Source organism: Pezoporus occidentalis, unplaced genomic scaffold, assembly GCF_034315485.1.
Source record: "Pezoporus occidentalis ecotype Australia unplaced genomic scaffold, CSIRO_AGI_Poc_V1 ctg230, whole genome shotgun sequence".
NCBI lineage: Eukaryota > Metazoa > Chordata > Aves > Psittaciformes > Psittacidae > Pezoporus > Pezoporus occidentalis.
The window spans coordinates 102496-129820 of NW_026914181.1; the positions used below are offsets into that span (position 1 = coordinate 102496).

General features: G+C 38.4%; 2 protein-coding genes across 19 annotated transcripts in view; both read left to right on the plus strand.

The window, feature by feature from the left end:
* BLTP1 (bridge-like lipid transfer protein family member 1) overlaps nucleotides 1-15161 on the plus strand; it is a 117148-nt gene extending 101987 nt beyond the window's left edge. For 11 of the 18 annotated variants that reach the window (XM_062621624.1, XM_062621634.1, XM_062621632.1 and 8 more), the window contains 17 exons: nucleotides 864-1025; nucleotides 1131-1270; nucleotides 2322-2526; nucleotides 2946-3149; nucleotides 3264-3443; nucleotides 4467-4604; nucleotides 4976-5236; nucleotides 6381-6531; nucleotides 6811-6968; nucleotides 7473-7665; nucleotides 7857-8074; nucleotides 8559-8810; nucleotides 9367-9570; nucleotides 10750-10944; nucleotides 11839-11973; nucleotides 13402-13567; nucleotides 14465-15161. In XM_062621624.1, the coding sequence (XP_062477608.1) occupies nucleotides 864-1025; nucleotides 1131-1270; nucleotides 2322-2526; nucleotides 2946-3149; nucleotides 3264-3443; nucleotides 4467-4604; nucleotides 4976-5236; nucleotides 6381-6531; nucleotides 6811-6968; nucleotides 7473-7665; nucleotides 7857-8074; nucleotides 8559-8810; nucleotides 9367-9570; nucleotides 10750-10944; nucleotides 11839-11973; nucleotides 13402-13567; nucleotides 14465-14681 (3179 nt within the window). In that variant the 3' untranslated portion in view covers nucleotides 14682-15161. Of the gene's footprint in view, nucleotides 1-863; nucleotides 1026-1130; nucleotides 1271-2321; nucleotides 2527-2945; nucleotides 3150-3263; nucleotides 3444-4466; nucleotides 4605-4975; nucleotides 5237-6380; nucleotides 6532-6810; nucleotides 6969-7472; nucleotides 7666-7856; nucleotides 8075-8558; nucleotides 8811-9366; nucleotides 9571-10749; nucleotides 10945-11838; nucleotides 11974-13401; nucleotides 13568-14464 lie in introns of those variants that run through there. The other 7 variants (XM_062621626.1, XM_062621628.1, XM_062621637.1 and 4 more) reach the window with 4 other exon arrangements.
* Nucleotides 15162-15962: 801 nt separating this feature from the next.
* Nucleotides 15963-26510, plus strand: ADAD1 (adenosine deaminase domain containing 1). Its single transcript, XM_062621643.1, has 11 exons — nucleotides 15963-16081; nucleotides 16289-16483; nucleotides 18324-18500; nucleotides 18902-19069; nucleotides 19843-19968; nucleotides 20969-21092; nucleotides 21297-21467; nucleotides 23113-23339; nucleotides 23875-24112; nucleotides 24718-24850; nucleotides 25983-26510. The coding sequence occupies exons 1-11, from the start codon at nucleotides 16012-16014 to the stop codon at nucleotides 26094-26096; spliced, it is 1743 nt and encodes a 580-aa protein (XP_062477627.1). The 5' UTR covers nucleotides 15963-16011; the 3' UTR covers nucleotides 26097-26510.
* The last annotated feature ends 815 nt before the right edge of the window (nucleotides 26511-27325 follow it).

Sequence of the window (27325 nt, forward strand, 5' to 3'; positions counted from 1 at the left end):
AACCATTTTGTCTTGTTCTCTTTGGTCTCCAGCAAGCGCACAATAGAACAATCTAGTCAGAGGCACTAGACAGGATAGTTTGCATTGCATAGCCTGAAAATCGAGTCCTTGGGGGCTTTTTTAGCAAATGAAAGGATTTTTAAGCTCCATTTTAGTAATTTAGTTAATGTTTATATTTTTCTTGGCAAATTTAAAATCAGTATCTTCATTTATTTCTATTCATTTTAAAGCTGTGTTTCATAGAGACAGGAATTGAGCTGGTACTAATACCTTGTGTGCATATTTATATTTTGGTAAGTGTGCATCCAAGTCTACCCTCTTCCACAGATTTAGAAGACAATGATCTTTTTATTAGTTTATATTCTGGCCAGCTCCAGGCTTTTAAAAATCCAGTTATTCTTTGCCTAAATATAGTAGGACTTGTCATTTACAGTTTTAATTTTCAGATGTATTTTCTCTGTTTAAACTTACATTCTTCCCAAGCTCATGTATCTGTTTTTCCTAATTCCACTTTCAGTTCCAGTCACTGTAGTTACTTTGCATTGTGTATTTGGAGAAGAATGCTTGTCTGATTTTGGTGCTATTTTTTAAAAAGCAAATTGGTAATAATGACATAAGACTCCTTGGTCAAGAACATAGGCAATGGAATTACAATCAAGCATGACAGACTAACGGTGTTGCACAATTTTTTAAATGAGAACTTAGGGCTTAATTTTTTTTTTAACTGATCTGATTTATGTCTTTTCAGTTGATGATACAGGGAATTAGAGAAAACAGCTGTTAGTTATGAAATATCTTCTAATGTTTCCCATTTACAGTTGAGTGGTATTACATCAGACAAATTTATCTTTTAAATGTTGCAGCCAAAGGGAAAGGAAGTGGTGGAGTGAAAACTGCTAAACTATATGCATGGGTTGCACTCCAGTCATTGCCAGAAGAAATGGTGATTAGCCCATGCTTACTGGACTTTTTAGAGAAAGCTCTTGAAACCATTCCAATCACACCCATTGAAAGGAATTACGCAGGTAAGTTGCGTATTTGTACTCTAGTACTCTTTTTCTTCTCTTCTGATGATGATAGGCTGTTCTTCCATTTAAATTCCACTAATAAGTTCTTGTACTTGTTAAAAGCTGTTAGTTCCCAGGATGAAGATATGGGACAGTTCGATATGCAAGATCCCTTAGAGGAATCCACAACATCATTAGTATCGTCCTCGACATCAGCATATTCGTCCTTCCCTGTAGATGTGGTGGTTTATGTACGAGTTCAGGTGAGTGAGGTTTCAACTCAGCATTCAGTATAGTAAGTAATAGTCAGAGCCTTTGAGACAATCCATGCTTCCAAGTTTGCTTTTCTAAAAAATAAAACATATTTCAAGTGTCCTTTCTGAGATACTAATGTCTAGTATGATAATAAAGTAGGACTTATTTCAGCAGGAGTTCTGACATATTTTGGTCTCAAGAAGACCAAAGACATGAGCAACTTTGAGAAGTCACAAAAGTTCTGAGCATTTTTAATCATTACTTCTTCCCTCTGTCTTCTGGACTTTTTGTGAAATATCTTCCATAACTACTATTTTTATCTACTATTTATAGGTACAATTACAAAACAAAAATAACAATTAAAGATTTTCTCAGTTTATATGGAAAATGTAGAAATCTACATTTATCCTCTACAAGGCAGTATTCATACTGGTTAATATTTGATGTGTCTGGGCTTTCTATATGTGTTAAGAGAGAAAAGTGCTACCACAGCGTAATTCAGAGCACTGGAACTTGATCTGAATGTTTGCTCAAACAACATTTTTGCCTGGTTTAAATTTGGTTGTGTACCCATATTGAACAACATATTCTAGCAGATGGTGGCAGGGTTTTTTAAATGCCTATGAAAATTAATCACAACGATTTGTAGCTTCTCTGAGCTTTTACCTGCAAACTCATCTGGCCAAGAATGTACTGAGAGGATCTGAAGCTTTCAGCATCAGCTCAAATGATTCTGCGTAGTTCTTGCATGAGAAGAGCTATGAACTGACTTGTGGGGGAGGAAGAAAGGGGGACATACATACATGTCTTCTGCTGCGTACAGGCTTCTAGTGTCTAAGTTTTCAAGAAACTAGTCCAGATAAAAGCCCTGGTGTTGGAGGGATTGCCTGCAATTAACATATCTATATCAACTTGCATACAGTTACCTTAGTAATTCTAAAACCAGTCTGAAAAGGCTGTAATTTGTTTAACTATGTAGTACTTTATATCCCAAATTTGGGATGGTTTTTGCATTTCCTATTTGTTTACTGAATGCTTTATTTTCTTTCTGTCTTCCAGCCCTCTCAAATCAAGTTCAGTTGCTTGCCAGTATCAAGAGTTGAATGCATGCTGAAATTGCCTTCCCTGGATCTTGTTTTCTCTTCAAACCGAGGAGAACTGGAAACATTAGGCACAACATACCCATCAGAAAATGCGTCAATTGGTGTCAGTACTTCACAAAGTGGCTCAAAGAATTCAGTTAATAAATCTGGAGCACCAGGTAATATGTGTATGTGAATGTGTATACTATATACAGCTTGTAGCATGAATAAATATAATGTTCTGTTGTCTAAAATTAGAGCAGAAGATAAGCTTTTACACATCTTAAGGCTAAGCTTTTATGTATTAGTGAATTCAGTAGGATTTCTTCATGTATCAGTTTCCTGTAAAAGCTGGCACAGATGGAGTATATTGGAGTTTGCCTTACACTGGTTAAGCAGTTATCTCTTAGAACTCTTATAAGCAGTTATCTCTTACAAAAGGTTAGCATCAGTCCACAGAGTATTTAAGCTACATTGCTGCTATAAGGGCATAATTTGATGTGCGTTCAGTCTGTTTAGTATTGCTGTTAACAGTCAGTATTAGTTCATGTTTGAAAATGCTTTTGTACTAAAACTAGCTTTTGCCAAAATTTGACTTCAGGTTCCTCACCTGGCCTAGGCAGCCCTCTTAGCAGAACACGGCACAGCAGCAGTCAGTCAGACTTGACTACTTCTAGTAGCAGCTCTTCAGGCCTGAGCTTTACTGCCTGCATGTCCGACTTTTCCCTCTACGTGTTCCATCCATACGGAGCTGGAAAACAAAAATCTGCTGTTACTGTTCTAACCCCTGGATCAGGAGCCTTAGGTACAGAGAAGTTATTGTTTGCTTAGATGAACACTGTTCAAATTTGTCATGGTTTTCTGAACTGAAGATTTGAAAAGGTCACAGAAGATTAAGCTTTTGCCTTTCTATTTCTAGGTAATGTGGATGAGGAGCCAACTTCGGTCACTGGCCGGAAGGATTCTTTGAGCATTAACCTTGAGTTTGTGAAAGTCAGCCTGTCACGAATAAGACGCTCAGGAGGTTCCTCTTTTTTTGAGAGTCAGTCTGCAAGCAAAGCTACCAGCAAGATAGATACTACATTGATAAACATATCTGGTAAATGCTTATTTTATTTTAATCCCATCTATTCACCTAATAGAGAACTGCTGTTCCAGTGATAAACTTTACTCTCAGCAGCTTTTGTAGATGTTACACGAGAACTGTCTAATAGGAGCATGTAGTAAAATGTTTGCTCTTTGAGTGAAGTAGGGATTGATACATTAAAGTTGAATGGTACTTGGAGTACCTATTGGCAGATGGACCTCTTTAGCCTCTTGATTCATTTAATGTAACTAAATGAGCTTGCTCAAACAGTTGAATCTCCTAGATCACAAACTTCTTAGTATTCTTCATTATTTCCTTTTTTTTTTTTTTTTTTTTTTTTTAAGTCTGGTATTGGCTGTGTGTTATTATCTTAATTCTGGCTGCACTGCTGTATGTCTAATTTGGTAATGTAGTTCTATATTGAGTTACTAGCTGTCAAATTTCACCACTTTGCCATCTAGTGCCTGTGAAGCTACAGTCAGAATTGGACTCCTGAATACTCAAGGAGCCTTGAATTAAAAGGGGGTTTAAAGATGTTTTATTTATTTATTTTCCACTGTTACATAGGGGATCCTGACTTAATGGGCAAACAGCAGAATGGTTGTGATTAATCTGCCATAAAACCCTCAGATGAGGAATCTGAGGTACATACGACACAAGTAGGACCCAACATCAATTATATTTGTAGGTTCCATCTTGCCTTTATGAAGTGTGTTTGTATCTAGGAATCTGAGGTACATACGACACAAGTAGGACCCAACATCAATTATATTTGTAGGTTCCATCTTGCCTTTATGAAGTGTGTTTGTATCTATCTAATAGTGGATTTGGACAAATGGCAACATCTCAGAAAAACTATTTTTTTCATTTCTCATAGTTTAAGCGCCAAAACAGGAGATCATTACAGCAAAGGCTATACTGTTACGTGTAAGGAAGTATTTGATGGCTATATTTAACACCTATTAATTACAATTGGTTACCAAAACCTTTTAGTACTTAAAGTTTACAGCTGTGTGTCTATGCTTTCTTTTTCAGCTGTCTGTGACATAGGATCTGCTTCATTTAAATATGATATGCGCCGACTCAGTGAGATTCTAGCCTTTCCAAGGGCTTGGTACAGGAGAAGCATTGCTAGACGGCTTTTCCTGGGTGATCAAACAATAAACCTGCCAGGTAAGATACTGCTTCTTATCATGAAAGCCCTCTTTGTACAACAGATTATAGAAGGAATTTTATAAATATGTATTATTTGTGTATTGTATTATTACATATATGACTACATATAATGTATTATAATTTATTCCACATGCAGTCACTCTAATAAGCTTAATAAAAAACTCCTCAAAAGAAGAAATAGAAGAAAATTTCTGAAATACGTCACTGAATTAATTGAAGAGCTTATATTAATTAATGCAATTGAAAACCTTCAGTTATGATAAATGATATGTCTTTTGACACTGAGTATTTCTTACTATATGGGAGAATATTGTTAAACAAAAACAGAATAGTTTTTCTGCCTTTCATATGCTGGCTTTTTTTTCTAGTAGCATCGGGTCCTGGAACACCAGATTCAATTGAAGGGGTAAGCCAGCATCTTTCTCCTGAATCATCAAGGAAAGCATACTGTAGAACATGGGAGCAGCCCTGCCAATCTACTTCGTTTACACACATGGCACAGTCACCTAATGTTTTTAATGAACACAATGCAAACAGCAGTATGTCACCTGGGACAGCATCTCACAGCTTAAAGTCTCCAGCTGTAACAAGATCCAGGAGCGTGTCTGACTCTTCAGTGCCTCAGAGAGGTTAGTTGACAATGATTTCTTTAGGGTTTTAAAGTATTTCCATCAGTTATATGAAAAAACTATGTCATTATTGCTTTGTAGAAAGCAGCCATAATATATTTTTTTCCACTGTGCCTGGGAGTGGAGAGTCAATGGCTTAGACAAAGAAAAATGGCTGAAATGGATGAATCAAAGTATAGTTTGTTAGTATGCTTCCTGTAAAATTGCAGTTTCTTTTACTAGAGTGAGAATTGTTTAGCTGGAATAAGGTGGAAAACTCATCTAAATTTGATTGCATTCTCATTTTGTTGGCTCCCTATCCTCATCCAAGCAATTATAACCCTCTTAGAAGAGGGTCAATATCACAGCTCACAGATGAGGTCAGTTATTTGGTTTCATCTGAGACTTTGTGCTCATACTAAGAGGTCTAAATAAGCGTAGTCTCCATGTAAGAAATAAAGAAACTTTTACTTTCTTTTACTACAGATGTTACTATATTGTATCTTAGAGCAGTGTAGCACTGGCTGTGTGGAAGACTTAGAACATTAGATATAGCTAGGAGATTTAGAAGTATGAGACTTATTTTAGTCTAGAAAAAAAAGGATGGGTATTTTGTCTATTTAGAATGCAAGCAAGATGTTACATATGAACAGTTTTTAGGGAAAAACACAATTGGAAAAGGATTTATGGCTCGTAGAGTGGCATTACTGATATGAAATGTAATTTTGCATAGGCTTATAACAGTATTGACAGGATTTTTGTGAAAAGAGCAAGGAAAACCCTAATACTTTGGAAATTCTGACTTGGCACTTGTGTAAATAACTGCTACCTGAATATTCAAATACTAATAATTCACTTTCTGAATACACTAGTCTTTTTAAGCAGCAAAGTAATTTAGAATATACTCTTGCATGACTAACTGGAAATGAAAAATCGTTTCTCTTAAAGATACTAGTTAAAATAAATGTGTAAAATGAGCCATTTCTATGACAACTAAAGCAATGCATACTACAAATCCTCTAGTTTTAACTTACCCTCAGTAGTAATTTTGTGGAGCTCCTTAAATATGGTATTAGTCTTTCCTTTTGTAATATGTACAATTGATACATTCTGTCAGTTTTTCCTAGTGCGTGGAATAATTTATATTTTTATCTTTTTTGTTCAGATACTCTCTCAAAAACATCAACTCCATTTAATAGGTCAAACAAAGCTGGAAGCCAACAAGGAACACCATGGGAAACACTGGTCGTATTTGCTATGAACCTAAAACAATTAAACGTTCAAATGAATATGAGCAATGTAATGGGCAATACTACGTAAGTATAAAACAAGGTCAAGCACGTTTTAACAGATGGGGGTGTGTGGTGGGAGGTTGGTGGGTTTCCCCACAAACTGTTAACTGCCTGTTGTCTTCTAGTTTGACAATCTTAACTTTTTCAGTTTTGAACTGTGAAGCCCTTCACGAATACTGGTAGATGCTTAATCCTGAAGTCACACATTCCTACACCATGTTATTTACCCTTTTCTAGTATATAATTTTTAATATCTCTTTTGACAGCCTGGAAAATTGTTGTCTGTTTTCATCTCTATTCCAGGTGGACCACCAGTGGTTTGAAAAGCCAGGGTCGTCTCTCTGTGGGTAGTAGCAGAGATCGAGAAATTAGCATGTCTGTTGGCTTGGGAAGATCGCAGTTGGACTCCAGAGGAGGAGTTGTTGGAGGTACCATAGACGTTAATACCCTCGAGATGGTGGGTAAGTTGGAAAGCTGCCTGGTATTAACATATGCTCCAGACAATAAATATGGAAAACTAAGAAAAATACACAATACCTTGCTTCGTGAACCTGCTAGTACATAAAACCTTTGGATTTCTACTTGTGCATTCTGACTATGTAACATACCTTGAATTGAAGGGATTGCCTTCTGATCAGGGGCTGATGCAGTCTCATGGTTGCTCTAAAATTCCACTGGTTGCGCAACCCTCCAGCTCCCTTCAGCTGTCTGGGAAATGGCAACTGAAAGATTTTATGGCATTTCAGCTGCTCCTAGGATTTTACAAGTGCTTATGGTCTGGGAAATGCAAACCTGGCTTGGAAAGAGGTATGGTGTTCAGTCACTACACCAGTTGCCATGCATCTGGAAAAAGCCAGTGCTTTCTCAGCCCCTCTGTATCATGTGGATGCATACGGGTGATATCACTAGAAAAACTGTTTTTCTTCTATTTCAACGCTGTATTTCTGTACTGATTTCTGTTTCAGCTCATATTTCTGAACACCCAAATCAACAGCCCAGTCATAAAATTGAAATTACCATGGGTTCAACTGAAGCACGTGTTGACTATATGGGGTCCAGTATCCTAATGGGAATCTTCAGTAATGCTGATCTGAAACTACAGGATGAATGGAAAATTAATCTATATAATGTTTTGGACTCAAGCATCTCTGATAAAAGGTAATACTGCTTCCTGTGTTTAAAATGTATAATGTTTGATAAGGTCAAATTCTGCCTATATATCTTCTGTCCAGTATTGCTAACCAACCATGTAAGCATCTGCTAGAAAACAAAGGGTTCATTTGTGGTATTTTTCATTGTCAGTAGGAAGTAGATTAACTGCTAATGCTCTTGTTGGTTTTAATACCTAGTGAGATATTTGTCCATGGGGACTTGAAATGGGATATCTTCCAAGTTATGATTTCAAGATCAACTACACCAGACCTAATAAAAATAGGAATGAAACTCCAGGAGTTCTTTACTCAGCAGTTTGATACAAGCAAGCGAGCATTGTCTACTTGGGGACCTGTTCCTTATCTCCCTCCCAAGACAATGGCCAACAACTTGGAGAGAAGCTCGCATGAGCAGTGTAAGTGGTACAAAAACCAGTATACTTCCCAAGTAGTATATTTTAATTGCAAAAATCCCTCTGATTAACTTTATACATGCAAGCATATCTATTTGTCTTGAAATAGCTTCTTTACAGTACATTTTTGCCAGTTTCAAACTATTTCAATAGAGTTGAAAGTTTTCAAAGTCTATTTCATAAAAAAACAAAACCCAAACATTTCTAATTTGAGTAGCAGTGGAAGTGTGATATTATTCTTACTCTCTGTTAATCATGAGCTGAAACAGTAATTTGTCAGTTCGCAATGAGTCACTGATTTCCAAGTATGCTCATTCAGGTACTCTTAAGCTACAACCACCTTAGGTTACAAAGATGAAACAGTGTCAATGAAATAAATTAAAAAATATCACTCATAATTCCATGTTTTATTAAAAATACAAATACGGCAGCTATCTTCTCTGCATCTTTTCTTTCCTAAAGTTTGTTCTCACTGTTTATCTTCTAGTGTTGGATGCAGCCCATCATCGACATTGGCCAGGAGTTTTGAAAGTGGTATCGGGGTGCCATATATCCTTATTTCAGATGCCACTGCCAGAAGACGGAATGCAATTTGGAGGATCCATGAGCCTTCATGGAAACCATATGACTCTGGCTTGTTTTCATGGACCCAACTTCCGCTCAAAATCGTGGGCCTTATTTCACCTGGAAGAACCCAATATTGCATTTTGGACAGAAGCCCAGAAAGTCTGGGAAGATGGTAATTGAAACCATTTCCTCACTTCTCTAAATTTAAGAGATTTTTTAAGAATGTATTGATGTATTAATAATGAAATGTAAGTAAGAAGAAATCAAAGAAAAACTTACTTTCTTTAAGTTTGAATCAAGATTATTTCCCCAAAATATACCATGTACCTAAAGTAATAATCTGTTCCCTCTCCATCTTTACCACAGTTTGCTTTATCTCTGGAATAATGCAAAATATGTTTTCAAATGCAATAGATATATCCCTAATAATATGGCTACAGAGTGGACTGTCTGCCTTGTTAATTGCATGTAGTCCCTTGTTTCTGTATGATGAATTTTGATGGCCTTATATTAAGAAGATTTTACTCTCTGTGGCTGCTGAGGATTTAATTTTTCTGTTGTTTGCTAGCTTTGTATCAGTCTTTAATGGCACTGGCATACTTATTATTCATGTTAAATACCTGTGCAAGGAGAGCAGAGAGGAAAAATCCTACTACCCCTTACCAGCCTGGTTTTTCTGTGTTTCTTTTTCTCTCTTTCATGCCATGCTGCCCACACCTTCAATGCAGGTACTAGTGAACACTCCACGTATATTGTGCAAACTCTGGACTTTCATTTGGGCCATAACACTATGGTCACCAAACCGTGTGGAGCCCTCGAAAGCCCGATGGCGACAATCACAAAGATAACAAGGCGCCGCCATGAAAACCCCCCGCATGGAGTTGCCAGTGTGAAAGAGTGGTTCAATTATGTTACAGCCACAAGGAATGAAGGTTAGATCCATGTTCATTAAGTCTGGGGATTGGTCTGCTTGCCAGGCAGTACAGATGGTGCTTTTTAAAAGCTGATAAATTTCAAGTGGGCTGTAGAGAGAAAGAGATTTGAACTAACGGAAGTTGTTTCTTCTTGAGAACCTTATGGTGAACTGTGGATTAAGAAGCATAGCAATATGCTGAACAGTTGAAGTGTTACTGAGCAATGTCCTTTTTCAAACTGTGCAGAAATGACAAATGTTCTGTTAAGTGTACAGGACATTATGTATCTGGCATTGCAGTAATACTAGTCATCTTTGACTATATGCAAAAAGTTGCTATTTCATTCACAAACCATAGAAGCAGTAGATGGTAGCAACACAATTTCTGTGAAAGGGTGAATAGCAGAATGGAAAATATAGTGCGAAATGAGCAGGGACAGTTCCTTGAAAAATAAAAAATGGAGTGATTGATATACAAATATTTATTCCTTTTGAAGGACACAACAGGAGATAGTGATTGAAGTTCCTAAGTAGAGGCACTGTCTGTGAGTTCTTTTTATGTAGTCCTGTTTTGCTACATCTGGAGCATTTAACTATATAGACAACAACAACATGTCATTGTTTGACCTTTTGTAGCCATGCTTTTGAGAGCAGGATAAAGGATATAATCTTAATAATCATACACCAGCTTTTTTTTGCATTGAAATATTAACTTTTCTTCGCTTTTTCATCTTGTCAGAATTTTAAAAACTGAAAACTAATTTAAATGATGTTGCATGTGTACTGTGGTAAATGTCTTGTGACAAAGTTGGATTACTGGTCAGCAGTGATTTCTGACAGCAGTGCTGCCTCATTGAACTTAAGTGTTACTTGTATTAATCAGAAACACTTCTCTTTGTTTTAAGTACTACTGTATTTACAAACACAAAGGGCACATTTTAAACCCGTAGAGTCTGTATCTCACTTAGCTGAAAGCTCATGAGGAGAACAGTTGTGACAGGGTGGTCAAGTGAATGAAACTTGGACTTAAAAGACCTAGGATTCTTAGAAGTGCTTAGATGTTACGGTACTGGCACATATTTCTTTCCCCTTTCTTATTATGAGATGTATTTTGTGAAAATTTGTCACCCTCTGTGCTGACAAGAACCTTTTTTAAATAAAGACTACTGAATTCAGGCATTTCCTGTTGTCCATTTAGAGCTAAACCTGCTGCGAAATGTTGATGCGAACAACCCAGAGAGCAGCACGACTGTGAAAAGCTCAAGCTTGCTAAGTGGATTCAGAGGTGGCTCCAGTTACAACCATGAAACTGAAACCATCTTTGCACTGCCAAGGATGCAGCTGGATTTTAAATCTATTCATGTTCAAGAGCCCCAAGAGCCTTCATTACAAGGTAAAGTAAATATAACTTGTTTTTTTCTTGATCTAAAGCTATGTTTCATAAATGAGGTGTTGCATACAAAGCTATTCTGCTGATAAAACAAGAGAATTTAATCTGAGAATTACTGCAGATTTGCAAGAAATGATAACATTTCGTAATAAAATGTGGAGGAAACTGTGTGGAGAAAGCAAAGATCTAGCCCAGAGACTGGTCACTATAGAAAAAACGTATCAAGAGAAATTTATATAAGTATTTCATATAGGTTGGCTGCTTTTAGGTGGCTGGTTTTCTTATTTTTATTAAAATGTTAAAAATGAGAGCCCTTCTGAAAAAGAGACTATGAGATGGGAACTGAAATTTTATGCACTTCTTTTCAAAATACTCAGATTGCAATTGGAACTGGGAAGAAATAAGACTTCTGAAAATGTAAGACATTAACGTACATGTTCATCTTGGCTGAGCTGTGGTTTTACTCCATACCTGATCCTGCCTAATATTGCTAGATAAGCCAGCCTGTTGGGGTTTGGTTAACAGTTTTTTTAATAGACAAACTAGTAAAATCTGCTATCAGCTTTTCTTACTAAATTGTGCATTGATAGCATAACACCAGCTAGTAATACTGCTCTAGGTTGGCTTTCCATGTTGAGGGTGATCAAGGTTGCTACATCACAATATGTCTTTATTTTCAGCATCTTTTATAAACTATCAGAAGTTCTTTGGATTGGAAAACTTTCAAAAATGCTGAGGCTGCTAAACACAGATATTAATTCTGCTCCTTCCTCTCCGAGTCTCTGGTTCAGTAACAGCAATGTCATTTTTCAAATTATTTGTATTAAAAATCTGTGTACTTTTATGTATACGGTATGTGCTTACAAGTGTATTAATACTATTTTTATCTGGCTGTAGATACAAGTGTTAAACCAAAGGTGGAATGCAGTGTGGTAACTGAATTTACAGACCATATCTGTGTAACGATGGATGCTGAGTTGATTATGTTTCTGCATGACTTGGTATCTGCTTATCTAAAAGAAAAAGAAAAAGGTAAGTTGCTGTTTATTGAGGCAACACTGGTCTATTTGCCAGTAAATATATTCATACTTTTTAATAAAGGTTTGGTTCAGGAAATACTTGAGCTCATTTTAAGTCACCCCTGTAGGACTGGAAGCAGAGTAGTTGCATACAAGCTTACAAACATTGTTGTGTCACTATGTTGACATGCCACCACTGCACAGGAAGCTGTACTAATATCTCTGTGTGGCACTGTGTACCAGCACTGTGTAGGTACAGCAAGTTGTTCAAAAACAAACTGACCACCCCCAGTGCAGCACCTATGAGCAATATGCTGCAGAGAACAGACATACTCCTGGATTTCTCCTCCCCTGCTACTGATGAGCTTGTGCTAGTTACTCCAAGTCATAATCTTGCTCCTATTTTGACACTTGGTGTGTAATTTAATTTTCTTTTGTAAATGATATATGCAGATTAAAACTGTTTTAGGATGCTACGTTGCTTTTATTGCAGTTCTTTCACCAATGGAGCTTCTTCCCAGACGTGTTTTTCTGACTTCAGAAATGCTCACCACCGTAGTGAAAGTCACCTGTTTTGCTGTGAGAGATTCTGTTGTGCATAGTTGTTTGCATTTATTACTGAATTCTATGGAAAGTGTAACATTTGTTAGTGTGATAAAATGTGATGTATAAATGTAACACATAATGTAGAACACATTGAGTATTTTGAAGTTTTTTTTTTCCTAACTAAGCATATAAGAACCTTTTTACATGTCATTGTGTACAACGTAGCTAGGAGTGCTTCCTAAAAGCATTTTCAAGTGTCTAACAGGTGCAGAAGCTAAAACGGAAGATAAGTATTTTTGGTGGAAATTCATCCAAAAAAATGTTTTCAAGCTATCTTAAAATCAATCAAAATTCCATCCAAATTCATAGATTTGGTTTTATTTTATAAAATATGTTCTTTGAAGGAGAAGGAGCTGATGTTGTTTTTCTGTATCCCAGGACTTAAACTCAAGTAAGAGTTGGGTTCAGGTGCCTTTGATGTCTTTGGACAAAGATTTAGCTTAACTATTCCCCCACCTCCTACTCCTCAGAGACTACTCTGTTAATTTAAAACAAAACTTTCTAAACTACAAGCATGTCTGAATTTTGCTTATGGAATCTAATATGTTTCATTGAATGCCATGATGAATTTGAAGGAAAGCCCTGGTATATGGATGCTTTAGGCTGGCAGAAAGGAGCGAGAACCCACATTACAGTGTTATCCTGTGTCTGTTAGTTATTGTAGGGTTTTTTCTTACCAGAACTTGGTCCAAACCAGAACTGTTAGTCAGAAGTTCTGTAAAACTGAGCCACAAGGTGGTTCTCACTTTGTTTTATTTAAATGATGTACAAAGAGTATTCAAGTGAGATGCTTGTGACTGACTGGTGTGGGGTTTTTCCTCTCTCCGTTTTGCAGCAATCTTTCCTCCTCGCGTTTTGGCTGCTCGTCCAGGACAAAAAAACTCTGTTGGTGTTCTTGAGGACAGCTCCAACGACAAGGAGGCAGAGGAAAGCATTACTTACACAACAGTCGACTGGAGAGAATTTATGTGCAATACTTGGCATTTGGAACCCACGCTCAGGTAACAAGGCTTATCTGCAATCACTTTGTGCATTTTCCCTGTGGGCTTTCTCGTGCAAACAAGAAGTGCTTCCAAGTTGATATTGTTCAGCTCCAAAAGGATTAATCGTGAAGATGCTATTATAGATTTGCCTTTGGCTATTACTGCTGCTATGAAACATTCCTGGCTCTGAGACATGAGAAAAGCTGGATAACACCATTATCTATTATACCAGTTAACTTCTAGGTTAGAATTTATTCAGATAAAAAGCATTGTTGGAGGATCTTCAAAATTAAGATACAGTAAAATTAAAGTCAGTAAGAACCACAGATTATTGTGTTTCGCTCTATCCTGCAACAGTCCATTCACTTTCTGCCATACAGTTTTTTTGCTTTTTCCATTTTTAGCATTCCAGTTTTAGTTGTTCTTTAAGCATCCACCTTAAAATAAAGCAACACTATATGCTAGTTGCTATATGTCAGTTTTAAACTTAGCACAGAAGAATAATGTGTACAGCAGCAACTCACTGCTCTCAATACGCACTTTCAGTCACTGAAACTGACTTTCCTCTGTGTTGTGGGGTGTTTTTTTTTAACCTATGCGGACAAGTGTTCATTCACGCATCAAAACAACACATCAACCCAGGCCAAACAAACAAACCTTGGGAATAAACCAATTTAAACATGATCTGTAGGCAGTCCAGACTCTTTTTTTGGGTCTCTTTTAGCATCCTTTTCCTTTGAGAGGATGCTCCACTGGTGGTTTTCTGATTATAATTTAAGTTGGAAACAGTGCCTGTTGCACCGACGTTGCTCAGAAGCAACAATGGTAAAAATGGCTGTTCATGTACAAGCCAGTTGCTCTAAGTTGTATATATCTGCGAGTGAGTCCCCTACTTATTGGTGTTTTTTTTTTTAGATTAATATCCTGGACTGGGAGAAAAATTGATCCTGTTGGTGTTGACTACATCCTCCAAAAGCTGGGCTTTCACCATGCAAGGACTACTATTCCAAAGTGGCTGCAGCGCGGTGTCATGGATCCTTTGGACAAAGTCTTGTCAGTTCTCATAAAGAAACTTGGTACTGCACTACAGGATGAAAAGGAGAAAAAAGGAAAAGACAAAGAAGAATACTAAAAATAGAATGTGACAACTGTAATTCTGTTTTGATTTTATCAAACTGTTTTATTATAAGAATTTAAATATGGTTTAAAGAGAAACCTAACAGCTTTTTGCTACTTTATTTAAAACTTACATTGTGAGTAACTGTTTACCGTGGTACAAGATACCATTTCTCTATTTGAAGTTATTGCATGATGATGACCAATGTATATTCTGTGAACGAATAGGTGGAACACTGTACATCTGCTCCTCAGCACCCAGTTTTATGATGTGCAATACAATTCCTGCATCTTTAAAATACTTGATTAACTGTGAATTTTCATAAACTTTACTTGCCATAACACAAGCCCCTTGTTGATGTGACTGGTAATTGATTTGTCAATGTAGACTTGTGTAAATTATGTATGTATATATAACTTATCAAACTGTGATTGCCTTAGTGCTAAAAATCATCACGTTTACTACACTTGTAATAAAATTTAACTACTGTACAGAGCTTTTTTTTTTGTTGTGGTTCAACTTCCTTGATTAAAAAAAAATGGTTTAAATATGATTCTACATCAGATACCGTTCGCCTCACACCGCAGCCAGCCCGCCTGCCTTCCCCTTGGGGCACTGCAGAACGGGGAACCGCGTTCCCGGTGTTGAGGGTAGGAAACTTGGAGGGCGGCTCCCACCGCCGCGGTAGCAAGGAGGGAAGCGGCGATGAGCGCCCCGCGGGCCGTGCTGCGGTCCCGGCCGCGCTGCCTGCACGGCGTACCCCGGACCCGTGACGCCTCTCGCGGTTTCGGGTGCCGCCCTGCCCGCCGGGATGCTCCGCTAGGCGGCACGGGAAGCTGACGAGACAGCGTGGGGGCTGTTTGGCCGGGGGTGGTGGTGCACCGAGAGGAGCCTCCTCCTCCTCTCCTCTCCCTCAAGCACAACGGCCCTTTCGTGCTCTGGCACGTCCCACGTGGCGAGCGGATGGATCTGCTCCTCGACAAAACGGTGGCGCCGCGCGGAGGTGTCTCCGCTCCTAAGAGACAAGCGGCACTGTTACTGAGGGTGGGCTTTGCGAGGTGGCGGCTGGTGGGGTGTCTCCCCGGCTGCCGGAGCCCATCCCCTGAGAGGGGCGGGCGGCGTGGCTGCGGTTTCCTTTTCCGCCCGTGGGGAGCGGCCATGTAACCCCCGCGCTTCGTCCCGCCATTCGCTTCGGCCGTGCGCCACGTGCTGAGGAGGGCGGGAGCGGACGAGCCACAGGTGAGGGGGCTTCTCACCGCAAAAGGCAGGGGGAGCGGGATCCAGAGCCTGCATGTTCAGCGCCCGTTTATCGTGGAAGCTTGAGAGGGATCGGCTTTGTCGCTTTATGTTTTGCCTCGCCTCATTGAGAGCCGGTTGTAGGGTGAGGTGCAGAGCCTCACGAAGTGCGAGGGGAAGTTGTTAACTAAATAGAGGCGGTCTTGAATCTTGCGGCGCCAGCTGGCGAAAGGGAGGGATTGCAAAGGTACAGGGCCTCCGTTCTTTTGCCCCAGTCTGTGCGGAAGGAGAGTGCAAGCTGCTCTTGTATAATAGCTTAACTGAGGAAACGGGAGCTTGCAAGTGTGCCCTTAGCGTCTCATAACTTCACTGTTGAACTTACGTAGGTTGTCCAAGGATGACTAGCAGCGACGGCTGGTTTCAGAGTGCTGAATTTGCCACCTTTGACGCTGCACAAAAGACTTGGCCAGCTTGGGCTCCTGGGCAGCCACCTTTAATGAATCTTTCTCAGGCTGGAACTGCAAGGCCAAAACTTCCACCTTCTGAGAGGCACAGGACACCAGAGGTGACGCAAAATCCAGGTGTGGTTTTCAGTTTATGCACTGTGATTAGCTGTTAAAATAGAACCATAGAGTCATATAATAGTTAGGGTTGGAAAGGACCAAATACACTGTTAATGTGTGTGAAAATAACTTTCTGATTTTTTTTAATAATTACAACTCTCTGCAGCTTTTTCTTGTCACTGTTTCTTAAGTGATTTCATAAGTACCTGCTTGACACTGCTCTCTCCTTCCTGTGTCTTCCTTTCATACTGGAAGCGTGTTAGAGATTAGTTGTAGGGTGGACTATGTAGCCTGCAGCGTTTCATAATTATAAATTCCAATTTATACTTTAAAAGTGCTGTAGAGGTTGCCAAAATACAGGATATTTATTGCTGCATTTGTTTTCTTGGAGACTGTTGCAGAGTTTTAACTGTGGTTTCAGATGTCACAAGGTGTACATTGAATTTTGTCTTTTCAAATAGTTGCATTGAGGTAAAGGCACCTATTTATGGGATTTAGAAACAGCAATTTATTTTAGTTCTTCTAAGGTGGGAGATAGTTGTGTCTCAGTATATAGGAACCATAAAGTTTCCATTTCTCCTAGAGCTGATATGTGGAAAAATACTTGGGTTTATTTATTTATTTATTTTAAGTCTTAACACTGATTTTTCACACAAGTAGGTGCTGCAGGAGATGTTAATCGGTTATTTGATAGGCCTCCAAGTCAAAGACAGCTGCTGAAATATACTGTGCTCTTGGGAAGAGTTTGTCTTTCAGATGAAACCCACAAGTGTGGGTTTGCATTGGGACTACTCAGAATTTAAAGAAGCATCCAGTGCCTCATTCAGCCTGGAGAAGTGGATTGACTCAGGGGAAACCTTATAACAGTTTTCCAGTACCTAAAGTGGGTCTATAAGAAACGTGGAGAGGCACTTTTTACAAGGGTAGTTAGTGGCAGGACAAGGGGAAATGGCTTTAGGCTGGCAGAGGGGTGATTTATATTAGCTGTTAGGAGAAAATTCTTCACTAGGAGGGTGATGAGGCGCTGGCACAAGTTGGCCCAGAGAAGCTGTGGCTGCCCCATCCCAGGCAGTGCTCAAGGCCAGGTTGGACGGGGCTTGGAGCAACCTGGTCTAGTGGAAGGTGTCCCTGCCCATGGCAGGGGTTTGGAACTGAATGAAGTTTAAGGTCCTTTCCAGCCCAAACCAGTCTGTGATTCATTATGTGTTTCTGTGACTTGGCTAACTTGCTTCACATTGCTCTCTGAAGTCTGTAAGGGCTTTCTTCTGGCACAGATGAAATACCCACCCACCCACTATCCTGGATTCAGGTGTGGTTACTTGTGGTCATGGGGGGACCTGCAGGACCAGGGTGGGTCCGCAGTGTAACTGTCTGCATGTTTTGTCCTGGCCACTTCACCAGAGCTGCTGATGCTGTTCAGCAGCTCTTTGTGGGTGGGTTTCTTTTTCTTTGAATGAGTTACCTGCTTTTCGAGTTCTGTGTGTGGTTGCTAAAACTTCCATCGTGTCTTACTGCTTCATAGTTCTGTGTGAAAAACCACAGGCTGTTCTCAATCTGCCATGAGCAACTTTCATTTGATCACAGGCTTGCAAGGAAGGGGGAATACGTGTTGTATTTAGATGTGATATCTATATTGAGGTTTAGTGGATTTAGTAAGTAAAAGCTTTGATACTCTTAAAAAAGAGGAGTTACACACCGTTCCAGAATTGCTAGTATTGTTAATGGAGAATTCAGTGCAAAGCAGTATTGCTGTAGAGTAAATGTTTTTCCTTTTTTATTTTCTAAAAATCTATAAAGCATTGACGGTAAACAGATTTAACTGTCAGTTTTTTCACTTCTGTCCTTAATTTTATTTCAGACCCTTTCCTTCTGAAAGCAGCCCATGCATGCCCATCACCAGCACTTCCTGAAAAGAAAGACCTAGAACAGTTTATTGCAAAATGTGAACAGGGAACAATGCACCCAGTATCTGCCTTACATGAGTTTGCACATATGCACAATGTACAACTTGAATTGAAAGAAACTGGTGTGGCAGGTAAATACTCCCTCTTTTCTTAAATAAAGTAATACTTGCTTAACCTTGAGGTTATCTAAATTTCGGCAGTTAGTATTAATGGCACTAAGGCGCATGAATTTTTTACTGTTGACTGCACTACCCTCCACATATGTTGCTTTTTTGGAGGCCCTTTCATTGTCTAGAGCTGTGTCTCATCGTTAATTACTACAGAATTTGATCAGATGAATTGTATGAAATTATGACTGCTACAGAGCTTTGTGAAAATGCGTAAAGTGAAATCTGAAATTCCTGTGGAGGTGAAAGGTTTGAGCTGTATTTTGCTAAAATAGTTTTTTTTCGATTGCAGGCACATAAATCTATGAATAAAAGTACCATAAAATCATTTCACCAATTGTGTCTCTTTTCTGTCTCCTTTAAAGGCAGTATCATAAGACCTTATTTTGCCTTTTGTGCTGTGGTAGATGGAGTTTGCTACAAGGCTGGCCTGGGAAATACCAAGAAGGAAGCTAAACTAAATGCAGCTAAACTGGCTCTGGATGAGCTACTTAACTCTGAGTACACCAGGGCAAAGGTTTCTGAAAAGTCAGGTAAATGTTCTAGCAACTCCTCATTAGAACTTGAAAAGCTTGTCTTAAATGTTCTCTATGCAAAATCCCTGTAGTTTAATTAAATGCTTTTGTTTCAGGGCTTCTGACAACATTCTTGAATCCTTTGGGCAGAGCTATTTGTCATAATGGTACTGAAACTCTTTTTTAACTTTTGTGTGTTGGGAATTCCATCAGTTTGTATTGCAGAGTGGAGAGTACTGAAAGAACTGATTTGTTGCTGCTGCAGTTGATTTGCTGTTTAACTAGGTAACAACAGTATGAAGTTGATCCGAAGGGATTTGGCATTTTTATGATTAAAAGGCTTTCACACTGAGTAACTACTATCAAAAGAATTCAGTTTTATAACTGAATAACATTTACCTTATTTAAGGGTTGTTGCCTAAATACACTTACAAGTAGTTCAAAATCAGAAAGTTCTTAAGAGAATTAGAAACTTTAATTTGCTGGAAATAGTGCGAGATCCGTGTTTTGAAATTTGGAATTTCCATCCCAGTTTGACATTTTGCTAGATTCTTAGATCCCCCCTGTACTCCTGATTTATTATAATAAATAGTAAAAACATAAAAGTGTTTAGGTATTCTTGTCCTTTATTTATTCATGTCCATCCTGATAATCTTTTAGAGTACCAAAAGTGTATTTTGATAGTAGTGCTTTTAGGATGTGGTTACATTTATAATTTGACAGGTGGTTGATCATGTCTGTTCCTCCTCCCTGCAAATCTGTGTCTTGCTGTTTTTTATTGTTCTATTTAGAAAGAGGACCACTTATATATGAACAACTTTCACTAATAGTTGAAGGAGTATTTAACAGTCTGACTGCCAAACATCCTGAGTACCAAAATTGTGGCAGTTCACTAGCTGCATTCATCATTGTAAAAGGCAAGTCTGTTTTGTGAGTATTGAGGAGTGGAAAACTTAGGCTGTTTGTGTTCCCAGAGAGCCTTGAGGCACACATTTCTCATGTGGTAAATGGAGGTGAAGGGTAGATGCCCTTCTTTGACATGCTCTACTTGATGGTTCTCTCACACGTGTAACTGCTACAGCCATGCAAATATTCAAGACCTACATAAACATTTTCTGGTGCTGCCTCAAAGAGGAGTAGGGCTGTATGGACCAGTATAGGCCAGGGCAGGTGGATATGCCTTGAAGGAAGCTGCAGTCTGGGGGGACACAGGAGCAGGCTTCTAGCAGGAGCTGTGGTCCATGGAGAGTAGCCTACACTGGAGCAGGTTTTCTAGCAGGACCTGTGACCCCACTGGGGCTCCTGTAATGGAGCAGTGTGTAGCTGAGGACTGCGCTCCTTGGAAAGGACCCACATTGGACCAGTTCCTGAAGAATGGCAGGCGTTGCAAAGGACCCAGGCTGAAGTGATTAGTGAAGGGTTGTATCCTGTTAGGGACAGTGTGCTAGATCAGGGAAGGAGTGTGGGGTGGAGGGAACAACAGAAGCAAAGTGTTAGGAGCTGATGCTTCCCCATACCATTGTACCACTTGGGTGGGAAGGAGGGGAGGTAGAAGAGTCAGGAGTGAAGTTGAGCCTGGGAGGAAGGGGGAATAGGGGGAAGGTGATTTTAGTTTTTGGGTTGTTTATTGGTGGGGTTTTTTTTTCTTTCTATCCTACTCTAATTGGCAATAAAAGTGAAGTCTGTTTTGCACATGATGGTAAATGGCAAGCAAACCCCCTGTTTGTATTTTGACCTACGAGCTTCTTCATTTTAGTTTTTCATAGAATCAGAATCATTTTGGTTGGAAAAGACCTGTAAGATGGAGTCCAACCTGCTGGGGGACAGAGGGTGTGAGAGAGCAGCTTGGTGGGTATCTTGATAGCCAGACAAGGTTAAACAACCACAGTCGCATAAAAATGCATGTTTTCTTTCTAGGTGGGCACCATGAAGTTGTAGCTCTAGCAACAGGAGAATGTAATTACAGTCGAGGCCTTCAGCCTGGTGGAAGAGTGCTGCACGACAGCCATGCCATTGTTACTGCAAGACGCTCCCTGTTAAGGTGAGAATGTTTGTATGAATTGCTACCAGTTTTACTTTTGTGAATGTGAATATGTATATGCACTCTCATTTTCTAAGAAGTGTGTTCTGGATTATTTTCAAATCCTCATGAATTAAATGTGAATGTCTGGGCATTTGTAAGCAAAATAGTGTTTTCCAGATTTACTGCTACTCAATAGTTTCCTTTGTTACTTAACTCTTTTAGATACTTTTATAGACATCTTCTACTGTTCTATAATGAAAATCCAATGAGGAGAAAGGAATCCATATTTTGCACAGCACCAGGCTCAAAGCTGCTTAGCCTCAAGCAAAATACAACTGTCATTCTCTATATGAATCAGCTTCCAAAAGGAACTGCTCAGTTAAAATCACACATGTAAGTACCTTTCAGAAATGTATTGGAAGATTAATTTGTTTACATTGTGAGTATGGAAAATATGTATTGTTACCCATTTCTAAGATCAGGGAGGACTATTCTGTTGTGGTGGTGTTTTGGTTCCTCCACCCCCCATGCTAATGACTTGGAAGTATTAATGTACAGGGTGGTAGTGATGAGTGTCTGAGATGCAGCTCAGTGTGACAGTACAGAAACTTCTACATGGGTGTTTGCTTGAGGACGATGCTTTTTTATTACAGATACCTGCTTAGACATGTTAACTCCCTCTCAAGATACTATTAAAATACTAATCAATCATTAATGTAACCACTGAGCCAGTGGAGGTGGTGACTTAATGTCATCCTTTCCACCACAGGACTAGAGTATAAAAAGCCTTGAACTGAAACAGTAGGCTCCTGCTCTGCTGTGTGGAAAAAAGGTAATGAGAGAAAGTTGAGGGGACAAATAAGCTTCTATGCTCTACACTTCTAGATTTAGTTAGATTTATGAGAGTATATTTTTTAATAGTTTTGACATTTACAGCAGCACTTGCTGGTTTACCTGATTATTACAAGTGTTATTTTGTGTCCCTTATAAAGGTGCTGTGGAATAATGTCCCTGAAAGTCATACAGTCATAGCTTTTTTAATATGTATACCTTATACAGCTATATATCTTATATAGCTGCTTTCATACTGTCTCTGGGAGCATTAGAAAGGCAGACTTGTGAGCTGGAAGTCGCAGCCAGTTCGTTGCAAGTTGTGCTAACTGGGAATCGGCGTTGAGAAGGTTTTTCATTACTGTCAGTGTCATAGCCCGCTATTGTAAGGGAAGTGCTTGATGAGAATAGATGCAGTTTGTAAGCTACTCTAGTAGTTGACAGATTGCAGATGCAGCACTTTTTCCTCTTTCTCTCTGTTCTGGCCTGTGCTCTCTTGAGACAAACTCTTGGGAATATTTTATTCTAATACAGCACATTAGCTCATGTACAGAGTTATTTAAAGATAGTTCTTAGAATGAAGATGTGGTACTGTGTTACTTAAGCCAAAATTAAATGGTTGCTTTATAATAAGGTGATAAATCAAAAGCACCTTTGATCATGAGATTATACGTTATGATAGAATTGGATAAAGTTTGCGCAAATCCTCAGGCTTTGACTTTTTATCTGCTTTTATTTAAGGGGAAAGACCATGTTAGGCTTGTTAACAACCATTGTTTTATCCCCCTGGTGAGTGTGTTGCATCTCCTTCTTTAAAATACTTTGAGGATTTGCAGTTTAAGTTATGTTTTAAAGGAGATTTAACAACCTTATGGCTGCTTTTTCCTAAGATAAGCAGCCTCCAAGTAACTTCTGTCATAACTTTTGTGTAAGTAGACACAAAGCAATAGCTTTTTAGCTGTTTGTGCTTATCGTTTTTAATGTTTGCACAATTGATGGCCAAGATTAGGTTGAATCACTATTCATTAAGTACTGATTTCAGTATTCTAGTCTTTTGAGCAACTGAATGTCTTTTCTAATATTTACAAATACCATAATGTAAGGCCCAGATCCAGTGATAATTGTTTTGAGAAACAATATTAGATACCACTTTACAATAATTTCCTAATATTTTCTCACTTAAATTCATTTTTTTGTGTTACTGTAGATGTCTCAACCCACAAAGTATGTCTGCTTATGAAACTAGTGAAGAACTGAGTCTCCATGTTGCTGTAGGAGGCAAGATATACCTAACTGTTTATTGGCCACCTGAAACTGTCACAACACGCAGTATGTCAGCTAGTGACAAATTAACAAAATGGGAGGTGGTTGGTGTTCAGGGAGCATTGCTGAGTCACTTCATTGAACCAGTGTATATCCACAGTATTCTTGTTGGTAAGTGGACTTTTTGTATGTTTCATCTTCCAGTTTGGATACATTTTATAAGACATGAACTAAACAAAGATGGTTCTTTCAAGAATTACAGTACTTTTCTGAAAAGATACTAAGTGTGTGTGATTTTTTTTTTTTTTTTTTAACTCATCTTTGAAATGCCTGGTGTAAAAGTCAGGCTCACTCTTGTGTCATTGTGGGTTTGTTTTAGTTTGCTGGTTTGCCCTTTGTATTTCTGTTCAGAGAAAGAAATTCAGCACTGTTTTATATCAAATCATATTTTAGATACTAAGAAGATACCATGTGTGAAAATGTTGTGTTAAGTGTTCAGCCAGATATGGTGACTTTAAGGTGACAGTGTACTGCAAACAGAATATTGGAATTGATTTTTCCAAAGATTATTTTTATGTAGAGGAATTAATACAATCTAAACAAAACACACCCCCCCCCCCCCCCAAAAAAAAAACCCAAACCAACCAAATACCTGCATACTTGGCTTATTTGACGCTTCCATGACTGACCTTGTTTTGTTTAATAGGAAATGGAAATTGCAAGGCTACAAGAGGACTAAAATTAGCTATACGACAGCGTGTTGATGATGCTCTTACGTTAAAGCTTCCCATGCCTTACCTGGTCAACAGATCTCATACTTACTTGGTGAATGCTGCACACCCGATTCAAACATACTTTAAACAGACATCTCTTAGCTTGAATTGGTCATTGCCAGATGTGTCACTGGAGGTTGTGGATGGGTTACATGGAAAAACCACTGAAAGGTTAGAGTTTTTCTTCGTTATGTTGGAAGTAATGGTTAGCCTTATTGTTTTGTGCCAGTTCATTGGTGTATTCATTTTTCTAAGCTATTCATGGAGGCCTCAGTATTACCCAAATGAGAGAGGTTCTCTCCTGTGTTAGCTGAATGCATCCTATGATTATAAACCATCTAGAGATCTTGTAACTTTACGGTGAGCTACCAAGATATGAAATGAAGTAGTTTTTTGAATTGAGGTATCTTTATTCCATTGTCTGTGGTAGTGAATGTTTTAGTTTTCACAGTATGTAAAACCAGTTGGCATCCTACTTCAGATAAATTCTAGTTTAAAAGTATTTTTTGTTGGTTTGTTTACATTTTTAGAGCTTCTGATTTCCATTAGCTTTGTGCACTGAAAGTGGAAGTAGAACCATATGATCGTGTTCACAAAGCATCAGAGGGGAAAAAAAATCCTGCAGTGATTAAAGCAACATAGCCGTGATGTATTTGTTACTGAGTTTTTTGTTTGGTTTGGTGGTGATTTTTGTTTGTTTTGTTGTTGTTGTTTGGTTTTGTTGGTTGTTTTTTGTTGTTGTTTTTTGGTTGGTTTTTTTTCCATTTTCATTGTAGTTCACCCTTCAAAAGTGGCACTTATATGGCAAGTCGCCTTTGCAAGGCAGCAATGTTTAGTCGTTTTAGATTGCTTGCTAAGGAAGCAAAACGGGATGATTTGCTTCAAGTTGCAACGTACCATGAAGCTAAGGTAAGGTGATACAGGGTTTGGGGAAAATTTTTGTATGTAGCCTTTCAATAGCTATTCTCAAAGCTCGTTTTGTAGCCAAGGGCTACTTCCTATTTCACTGAAGACTTCACCTGAACAGCTGGATCCCCTTAATTTCCTCTAATCTTTGCCTGAGAATGTCTCCAGTTGCTGTTTTAAAATAAAATTAATCTGCTTTTTCAAGAATGAGTATTGAAACATTCTCTATGAAAATCTGCCATGTTTTGTCTCAGCATGTGGAGGTTGCTGGCCATTTTCCCCACTTAAAATGGTTTCATATTTAAAAGCTTTGGGTTTTTTTTATTCGTTAGTTTATTTTCAGTCTTACCCTCTATTTATTTAATGTTTACATAGATATTTTTTCTACCATGGTGTAGTCTTATGGGAGGATTCTTGTATCTTAAAGGAGTATGAAAGTAGCAATTGGTTCATCAGAAGACATCATTAAGTCCCAGGCTTTCCTTTGTGGTATAAAAACACAGAAATTACTGAAAGCAGCTACTGTGATTCTTGATTGCTGTAAATTCACTCACTTCTGTCCCTAGTTAGAAATACATAAGCTCATTTTACTTCTCTGTACTCTTGAAGGTTTTTCCTCCCCTTGGTTCAAGAGCTGCATTTTATTTCCAGAATTTTTATGTGAAATGTAGGTTTTTATAAAGTACATATCCCTTTTTTTTTAATTACTATTATTTTTGTTACCCATCAGAACACAGAAGACATGATTCGTTTTTTAATGATTAAAAAACTCCTTCAGAATAGGATGCCTTGCTAATTGACTGTTCATCTGTTTAGATCTGCGTTGAATGAGAGTGAATGTTTATCTTCTGTGTAAAGATATTACTAGAACTAACAAGATACTGGAAAAACTGTGTTTAACAGAGCATGGTTTTCCCAGTAAATGGCCAAACATATAAAAAGAGTGTTTTTAGAGTCTATAACACTTTTCCTAACTTCCAGAACTGAGGGAATTACAAGATTTGTAGGTGGTGTCTTCCTCAAGGTTTGTGCTTGTGCACATTGTATGCTGATCGTAAAGAACACAGATCTTTGTAACCATCATTCTTCCAATGTCTTCTTTCTTACTTAATTTTTTTTTTTTTTTTAATTTTAGACTAAATCTGAGTTGTACCAAGAAGCAAAAAACTTGCTGCAAAGCTACTTAGAGCAACATAATTATGGATCCTGGATTGTGAAGTCTCCACATATTGAACAGTTCAGTGACTGACATTTAATTGTAGCGTTTGTAGCAAGAAAAATGTTATGGAGCTTCTTCTTTTCAGTTTAAATACTGTTATTAAACCATCTGTAACCCTTTAGTCATTCCAAAGGCTGTCTTACAGGTAGGAGTATCTAACAGCTTTGCAAAGCAGATTTGGTTTGCCCCCCAGTGCCACCTCATTTCTGCTCCCCCCCCCCCCCCCATCCTGTGGAGTTATTAACATGATTTTTTTTTTCTTGTTAGTTTCAGGATTGCTGCATATTGATTTCTTTTTTTCCCCTGCCATTTTCATATCATACAAGTGTGAGCAGCTGTTAAGTTACATAGTGTTTTCATACATCAGTAGTAGTATCGTGTTGTAGTCATGTTTCAGCTTCTTACTCTAAGAGGTTTCTAAAATAAAAATCTCCTGATATGGTGTGTAGTAATTTTTGTTGTTGTTTTAATCTTATTTTTCTAACTGGTATGTGGAGTCTTTACTGGAGATGCTCTTATGTTGCTTTGTAAGTTGTTGAAACTCACTGAGTTTTTACTGCTTGGTCCTTGATGTTTTTTTGCTATTGTTATTTTGTTTTCTGTTGCGATCTTTTAACTTGGGGGTGCATGGTGTTGTTTTTGTTGTTTTGTGGTATACATGCCACATAGTATTTGCTCCCTGTAATGTTTCCTGTGTTAAGAATGCTGGAGAATGGCTGGAGCATAATATTGCCGTTTTTCCAGGGATATTAAATCTTCACTAAATTTCCTTGACAGTATGTTAGCTGTATGTGTACATGTAATGAGTGACATACCTGTTAAATCTGACGTACCATGTTACATACATGCAACATGCCACACATATTAGTGCTTTATACACTTCTGGAGCATTTTTCTGTGGCCTTGGACTTTTGCTGAGACATTGTCACCAAGGTGTTTTCTGGAGTTAAGTTAGAAGCCTGAAATATGTACAAGTAATCGTCCTTTTTTTTGTATACTTCAGCCATTTTATTAATTGAACAGCCAACCACAACATCTATGAAACTTGCGTTCCTTCTTAGGAGAGAGGTTCTGTTGTGAAAACAGTATGTTGTGCTGGGCGTAATAGCTGTATCCTTGAAGTGTGAGTTGATGACAACAGTATGGATCCAGTGCTTGCATATGGGCTGTTCTTTGAATAAGTAGCAGCATGTGCAGAACGCACTAAGCTTATAAATGTAAGTGCACAGATGTTCTAGCCAGGTTTTTCCTTAGCTACT

What these genes read in the sequence shown, in the direction of transcription:
- ADAD1 (XM_062621643.1), top strand. Translation starts at nt 16,012, where the DNA reads ATGTTTTGCCTCGCCTCATTGAGAGCCGGTTGTAGGGTGAGGTGCAGA. An exon ending in CTCACGAAGTGCGAGGGGAA is followed by an intron (nt 16,082 to 16,288) that starts GTTGTTAACTAA and finishes GAACTTACGTAG; the next exon opens with GTTGTCCAAGGATGACTAGC. An exon ending in TATCCACAGTATTCTTGTTG is followed by an intron (nt 23,340 to 23,874) that starts GTAAGTGGACTT and finishes TTTGTTTAATAG; the next exon opens with GAAATGGAAATTGCAAGGCT.